This window comes from Hyperoodon ampullatus (assembly GCF_949752795.1).
Source record: "Hyperoodon ampullatus genome assembly, chromosome: 7".
Taxonomy (NCBI): domain Eukaryota; kingdom Metazoa; phylum Chordata; class Mammalia; order Artiodactyla; family Ziphiidae; genus Hyperoodon; species Hyperoodon ampullatus.
The window spans coordinates 15,306,915-15,315,783 of record NC_136920.1 but is presented as its reverse complement, the minus strand read 5'-3'; the positions used below and the strand labels follow the sequence as shown (position 1 = coordinate 15,315,783).

The following is an 8,869-nucleotide window of genomic DNA, read 5'->3' as shown; positions in this document are numbered from 1 at the left end:
AAGTTTTTCTGCCTGATTTGGAGAAATGAGAATCTCTCTCTATATGTCTCCAAAATGCCTCAAGAGTTACCCTACATCTGGTACTTCATTCATCTATGCACACGCACACACACATACACACACACACACCCCTTTAAAAGTTTATCAAGTCTCTGAACTTAAGGAGGCACATTACGGTGATTAAGAAACTAAACTGATGTTTTGATGGATTTGGAACTCCACTTCATAAGCACATCATATTTTTGCATAATCAAACATCATCTTTTGCAGATAAATGATCAAATTTTTAACTATTATGGCAAAATAAACCCACATTAGCAAGAGATTTCTCTATATTACCCAATGTCTCTTGTCATCACTAGTTATCACTGAAATAACGTCAACAACTCATCCCTCCAACCCTTGACTTATATTTGCTTTTGTTAATTCTGCACTCTTTCCTTTGCTCTCAGGCTATCATTTCTTGTTAATAATATTTAAAACTCTTTTTATCTGCTAATTTTCTACTATCAATTTGTTGATGGCTGAGAAAACAAAACATCAAACCATACGAAAAATCAATTTAATAATTGTTTAACATATTTTAGTGTGATAACATGCTCACTCAAGAATGTTCTGGGAGGGATTTAGTCTGCGTTCAGACGCTTTCTTTACTAATTCATGCATGTCTATGTTGGAATTATTTATGTACTGAACTGAAATCCTTACACGGTGATTCACTATTCCATATAAACGAATAAAATGATAATTCATCTCTCGTGTGTCAAGACTCTAAGTTATTATTTAGTTTGTGTTATGCCTTTGTGGTTACTCTACTATTTTCCTAATTGTTGGAGAAATTGAATGCCTGAAACCATCCAGATTTGCTTTAATTGCAAGATCATCTCCAAATTCCTTACAGACATTTTTTTGAGGAGAGTGAATTTTACAGATTTCTTGTTAGAAATTTCCATGTTAAACCTCTAGAAACAAACCAGGTCTTTTTCTGCCGTATAAACTTATGACATTAAGATAGAAATGATAACAGAGAATTTTTTTTCTCACTGTTACAAGGAAAGTCTAAAATTTTGTAGTCTTGTCCCTTGATACCAAGTTTTGCACTGTTAAGTGAAGGACTTTCACATTTTTGATAGAATGCTTAGATTCAGAGAGTGGATTAATTTTTTCATTGCAGCACTGCTTACAATAACCAAGACACAGAAGCAACCTAAATGTCCATCATCAGATGAATGGATAAAGAAGATGTGTTACATATATACAATGGAGTATTACTCAGCCATTAAAAAGAATGAAATAATGCCATTTGCAGCAACATGGATGAACCTGGAGACTGTCATACTAAGTGAAGTAAGTCAGAAAGAGAAAGACAAGTATCATATGGTATCACTTATATGGGGAATTAAAAAAAACAAGATACAAATGAACTTATTTACAAAACAGAAATAGACCCACAGACTTAGAGAATGAACCTTATGGTTATCAGAGGGATGGGGGGAAGGATGGATTGGGAGTCTGGGATTGAAACGTACACAGCATTATATTTAAAATAGATAACCAACAAGGACATACTGTATTACATAGGGAACTCTGCTCAATATTCTGTAATAACCTAAATGGGAAAAGAATTTGAAAAAGAATAGATACATGTATATGTATAACTGAATCGCTTTGCTCTACACATGAAACTAACACAACATTGTTAATCAGTATACTCCAAAATAAAATAAAAATAAAAAAAATAATAGTAATGAAGTGCTCAGAGAAACTTAGGGTGTGAAACTACAGACTACTGAAGGGTCAACCTTGCTTTGAGGGCACAGACCCACTAGTGCTTCTTCAGGGTTCTGTTATCTTCCCAGGAGAAGACCAGGCTTGGCAAATAAGAAATTGGTGGTCATTAACTCTTTGCCTTTGTAAAAGAACTTGCCTCTAAAATTTATTCTTTTTTTTTCATGAGGAAGTTGAAGATCTTTCTAATTGAAATATAGTTGATGTACAATATTATGTTAGGTTCAGATGTACTACATAGTAATTTGACATTTGCATACATTATGAAATGATCATCATGATAATAAGTCTAGTAACCATCTGGTCCCATACAAAGTTATTACAGTATTATTGAGCATATTCCTTATGCTGTATATGACATCCCCATGACTAATTTATTATATAACTGGAGGTTTGTACCTCTTAATCCCCTTCATCTATTTTGCCCACTCCCCCCAACCCCTCCCTTCTGGCAACCACCCATTTGTTCTCTGTATCTCTGAGTCTGTTTTCATATTGTTAGCTCATTTTGTTTTTTGTTTCCACGTATAAGCGAGATCATGCAGTATTTCTCTTTCTCTGACTTATTTCACTTAGCATAATACCCTCCAAATCCATGCATGTTGTCACAAATGGTGACAATTTCATTTTTTATGGCTGAGTAATATTTCATCATGTGTATAGACACACATATATGTGCATATCACATCTTCTTTATCCACTCATCTACTGATGGGTAAGTAAGTCGCTTTCATATGTCGGCTACTGTAAATAATGCTGCAATAAATACTGGTGTGCATATGTCTTTTCATATTAGAATTTTTGTTTTCTTCAGGTAAATACCCGGAAGTGAAACTGTTGGATCATATGGCAGTTCTATTTTTAATTTTTTCAGGAAACTCCATACTGTTTTCCATAGCACGGCACCATGCTACAATCCCACCGACAGTAAACAAGTGTTTCCCTTTCTCCACATCCTTGCCAACACTTGTTATTTGTTGTCTTTTTTGATCAGAGCCATTATGACAAATGTGAGGTGATATCTCATAGTGGTTGTGATTTGCATTTCCCTGATGAATAGTTGAGGTCCAGATTTCTTAAGTGGATTGACCTTTAGACTTGTAGCCAGTCTACTGGACTGTATACAAGTTCAAGTCTTAGTGAGGTTGGATCTATTCTTAGCGGAGTTCTCTCTTGACTTCAAGAGGTAAATGAGGGCTAAAATTTCTTAGGGCAAGCCATTTCTAAATGATATCTTTTTGAATTATGATTTCCAAAATTTTATTGGGAATTGTTTCCCATATCTCTTTGTATTATAAATTCATTGAACTATATATGTAAATAGATTGAGTTAATTCAGATTATTGAAATTATTCAGATAAAGCAGTGGCAAATTAACTATTATAAAATCCAAGCTTTCACCATATTAAACACCATATTAAGGTTTTTGTTTGTTTATAATATACGTACTAAATTTCGTTTAGGTTTTGTAATTCTAACAACTTTTGTTAGATTATCTTGTATATGCCATAATTAATTACCTCCTTTCTTATAAATGCATGCTCTTCCTCTATTGAAAAATTGAGTTTTTTTCCCCATCTTTGAATGTAGGCTTACCTTAGTAACTTGTTTGACCAGTGAATTCGGCAGGTTCTTCGGCTGGGATTCTGGAATCAGACCACTCACCAGACAGACGGCAACAAGAGTACATTGCTGGTGGAAGGGGGTGGTCATAACCATTAGCATGCCCAAGGATTGCAATTACTAAAACTCACCTGCAGTGAATTGGGGTGGAGTACAGTTAAAAAATGTGCATTGGTTTCTGCAATTATCTCTAGCATGTGAGAAATATGGGGAGCAGTGGTAACTATTGGACAATGAAGTTGGTTGTTGTTAAATGCCACTAATATGCTAAAGAATGAGAAAACAACACTCAGGCCAGACAATTTCTAACTCAAGCATATAAGACTAGAAAAGGTATCAGGTGACTGTTTTCTGAGAGGACACACCTTCCACTAAAGCAATAAAGAAAAGCACTAGTGGAAGGGACTCCAGTTTCATGAGAAGCTCAGTGGCATAAAGTTCCATTATGGATCTAGCCTTCCTAGAGTCAATGGAGACGATAGGAGTCTAGGACACTTGAATCCAGAAATTAATACCTCCACCAAAGACATAAATGATGCATAAAAAGTAGTCACATTATTTATCCATTTAATTCAGCAGTCTAGCCCCTCCAGAAACCAGATGACTTTTAAAGAACGCCTATAACTGGACAGCTACATGTAAAAGAATGAAATTAGAACATTCTCTAACACCATACACACAAATAAACTCAAAATGAATTTCAGACCTAAATGTAAGACCGGATATTCTAAAACTCCTAGAGAAAAACATAGGCAGAACAGGCTTTGACATAAATTGCCGCAATATTTTTTTCAATCTGTCTCCTAGAGTAATGGGAATAAAAGCAAAAATAAACAATTGGGCCCTAATTACACTTAAAAGATTTTGCATGGCAAAGGAAACCATAAACAAAATGAAAAGACCACCTACGGAATGGGAGAAAATATTTGCAAATGATGTGACCGACAAGGGATTAATTAATTTCCAAAATATACAAACATCTCATACAGCTTAATATATCAAAAGCCCCCCCAGATAACCCAGTCAAAACATGGGCAGAAGACCTAAATAAACATTTCTCCAAAGAGGACATACACATGGCCAACAGGCACATGAAAAAAATACTCAACATTGCTAATTATTAGAGAAATGCAAGTCAAAACTGCAATGAGGTATCACCTCACACCAGTCAGAATGGCCATCATTAAAAAGGCTACAAATAATAAATGCTGGAGAGGGTGTGGAGAAAAAGCACTCCACCCCACACACTGTTGGTGGGAATATAAATTAGTACATCCACTATAAGAACATTACAGAGATTCCTTAAAAAACTAAAAATAGAGTTACCATAAGATCCTGCAATCCCACTCCTGGGCATATACCCAGAGAACACCATAATTCAAAAAGATACATGCACTTCAATGTTCATTGCAGCACTGTTTACAGTAGCCAAGACATGGAAGCAACCTAAATGTCCATCGACAGATGAATGGATAAAGAAGATGTGGTATTTACATATATAATGGAATATTACTCAGCCATAAAAAAAGAATGAAATATTGCATTTGCAGCAACATGGTTGGACCTAGAGATTATCATATGAAGTGAAGTAAGTCAGAGAAAGACAAATATCTTATGATATCACTTATATGTGGAATCCAAAAAAATAAAAAGATATAAATGAACATATTTACAAACCAGAAATAGACTCACAGACATAGAAAATAAACTTATGGTTACCAAAGGGGAAAATGGGGTGGGGGGAATAAATTAGGAGTTTGGGATTAACATATACACACTACCAAATATAAAACAGCTAAACAACAAGGACCTACCATATAGCACAGGGAACTATATTCAATATCTCATAACAACCTATAATGAAAAAGAATCTGAAAAAGATTACATCTATATGTATATGTATATACAAATATAACTGAGTCACTTTGCTGTACACCTGAAACTAACACAACATTGTAAATCAACTATACTTCAATAAAAGAAAAGAATGCCTGCAGACTGTTTCAAATTCCAAAAGCAGTCCCACTAGCAGTCTTATTCCTTTGTGGGATCATTTAATGGATCTCCAGTTCTGTACATGATACACAGTCAGTGATTTGAGGAACGTATTCTTTTCCATTCTGATTAGAAAAGATGATCTGAAACAGTTTACATTCATATGAGATGAACAAAAATATTAATTTACAATATTTCAAAGATGAAAATGGTACATCTAGATCAAGCCCAAGCAAGATCAGAGAGCATGAATAAGCTACAATTAAAATGTGTATGAATAAAAGCTCACCTTTCCTACTTCTAACGCCATTCCCATTGAAATATCATTGTCAGCAGGTACATATATATCCTTTATAGTTCTCTCGATGCTCATTTACACTTGCACTTGCATCTTATTCATTATATAGGTTTTGCCCTTTTTCTTAATGGTCAGTGCTACACATTGATCTTCAATGTGATTTTTTTCCCTCAACTAACAGTAGACCGTATACAATAGTTCTCTCCAATTCAATCCAGCAATATCTAATTCAGTCTTCATTTGCTGCACAATATTACATGGAAAAAAGTTCACTTTTCTCTCAGTGATGGATATTCAGGTTATTTATTTTATTTTTCATTGTCACTACACATAACACCGAAATGTAGGGAATCTTATGCATTGGCATTTATATTTCTGTAGTCTAGATTGCTAATGGATGGATTTCTAGTTCAAATGCCATAAAATTTATCATTTTAAATGGAAACTACCAAATTGCTTTGTGGAAATGGAGCAATTCATACTATCAACAAGAAATAATGAGTCTGGCATAGCCAACTAAGAACTTCATCGTCATTAAAACAATCAATGTTACATCTGCATTGAAAGGCATGGCATTGCATTTTAATTTCATTTCATATACTTGGACAATCATGACGTTGAATGTTTTCTCCATATATTTTTGGCAATTTGCATTCCCATATTTGAGAATTGCCTCTTTCTTTGTTTGCTTATTTATCTATTGTTTTCTGATTCTGAATTTTAGCCTGTTCTTTGAACATTAGGGATATTATCCCATCACTTGGCACATGTGCATAAATATTTTCTCTTGTTTTATTATTTGCCCTTTAACACTGATTGTGGTACATTAAATTTTCCATTATAACTTTTAGTTTTCATGTCCAGTTTAAACAGTATTCACACATCCACTACTGTACAAATATTAAGTTTCTTCTAGTATATTTTCACATTTTTATTCTCAATCCATCTGTATATTATTTTGAAACCCCTCTCATGTCACAGAGAACAAGACTGGAGGAGAAAATTATTTAAGAACTGTTCTGTTTTTTAAATCATCTTGAACAGACAGAGACAAGACTCACATGAAGCTTCTGATTTCCAGTCTAATGTTCCTTTTACTAAACATTCTGCACCAACAGCTATGGTACAACACAAGTAGAGTTCTACTTTACCTACTTACTAGACAACTTTTCCTTTCAAACTTCCTACTGAATGCATTTTTCACCTCCTTGTTCCTCAAGCTGTAGATGAGGGGGTTCAACATGGGGATCACCACAGTGTAAAAGAGAGAAATCACTTTATTAATGAGTAGGGAGGAACCTGAGCTAGGTCGGACATAAATGAAGAAAAGAGTCCCATAAAGGATGGAGACAGCTACCAGGTGAGAAGAACAAGTAAAAAAAGCCTTCCTCCTCCCATCAGCAGTCTGGATCCTTAGGATGGCCATCAGGATGCAAACATAGGAGACCGTGATGATCAGGCCACTGAGTACTCCTATTGCTCCAGCCAAGATGAAAAGCACCAACTTATTGGTCCAGGTGTCTGCACACGCTAGGGAAAGCAGTGGTGAAATATCACAGAAAAAGTGATTGATAATATTTGGACCACAGAAGGGTAAGCAAAAAGTGAGAGTTGTATGAGTCATGGTGCTTATAAGAACCACAGCATAAGGGCCTATAACCAGCTGTACACAGACCCTCTGGGACATAACAAGTGTGTACAACAAGGGCTTACAGATGGCCATATACCGATCATAGGCCATGGAAGCCAGGAGGAAACATTCGGTTGCCACAAAAAGACCAAAGAACCACATCTGTGCAGCACAACCCATCAAAGAGATGCCCTTTTTCTTTGCAAAGATATCACACAGCGTCTTGGGGGCAATGGAAGAAGAGGAACACATGTCCACAAAGGACAAATGGCTAAGAAAAAAGTACATAGGTGTGTGGAGTCTGGGATCCACCCATATGAGAATGATCATCCCCAAATTGCCCCCCACTGTGGCAAGATAGACAAGGAGGAGAATGACAAAGAGGACAATCTGCTGATAGAGATGATCCGTGAGGCCCAAGAAAAGAAAGTCAGTCACTGCTGTTTGATTCTGATCTTCCATTGGTCATCTGTAATCTGTTGTAAGAAAGAAAGAATTTTATGATGAAAAACTATCATTAAGACCTGGGACGAAGTGAGAGAGTGGCATGGACTTATATACACTACCAAATGTAAAACAGATAGCTAGTGGGAAGCTGCTACATAGCACAGGGAGATCAGCTCGATGCTTTGTGATGACCTAGAGGGGTGGGATAGGGAGGGTGGGAGGGAGGAAGATGCAAGAGGGAGGAGATATGGGGATATATATATATGTATAGCTGATTCACTTTGTTATAAAGCAGAAACTAACACACCATTGTAAAGCAATTATACTCCAATAAAGATGTTTAAAAAATAGTTACAAATAATATTTTAAGCCAATAACAGATTATCTTAAACAGGTCTATAAGAGACAGTTATAGAAATACTGTGGAGCTAGAAAATAATATTCCTAGATACTAGGTTGGGGCAGTTTGTGTAAAGTTCCTGTGTAAACTTGGGCAGTTCATCCTTAATCTCTATTTTCTCCCATAAAGAATCCAACTCTATTGTTGAAAACTCTTTCAAGTTATAAGTTTGTATATGAATTACTCCCCATGCTTCATCTTACTGAATAATTGGATTTAAAACCCCGGCTAGGGGACCTCCACTGGGAATACTATAAAATTAATGAGATACTCAGATCTTAACATATGACATCTGGGGAGGGGCTAAACAGGGGAGTTGTTGATCTTACTGAATGATCAGAACCATCCTAATGTTATTAAGATACAATTCACATATGCGTTTATCAGTATATTCCCTACTCCCATTTATAAAAAGATGTGAGAAGGATAATATACACAAATGACAAAGAGGTTACTCATATAAAAGAACATGATGGGGCTTCCCTGGTGGCGCAGTGGTTGAAAGTCCGCCTGCCGATGCAGGGGACACAGGTTCGTGCCCTGGTCCGGGAAGATCCCACATGCCGCGGAGCCCGTGAGCCATGGCCGCTGAGCCTGCGCGTCCGGAACCTGTGCTCTGCAACGCGAGAGGCCACAACAGTGAGAGGCCCGCGTACCGCAAAAAAAAAAAAAAAAAAAAAAAGAATAT

At 36.1% G+C, this 8,869-nt stretch overlaps 1 protein-coding gene across 1 annotated transcript; it reads right to left on the bottom strand.

Annotated features, from left to right (window-relative positions):
• Positions 1–6,851: 6,851 nt before the first annotated feature.
• LOC307056311 (olfactory receptor 5G3-like) lies at positions 6,852–7,796 on the bottom strand (the record flags this gene model as incomplete). Its single annotated transcript, XM_079708953.1, has 1 exon — positions 6,852–7,796. The coding sequence occupies one exon, from the start codon at positions 7,794–7,796 to the stop codon at positions 6,852–6,854; it is 945 nt and encodes a 314-aa protein (XP_079565079.1).
• Between the last annotated feature and the right edge of the window lie 1,073 nt (positions 7,797–8,869).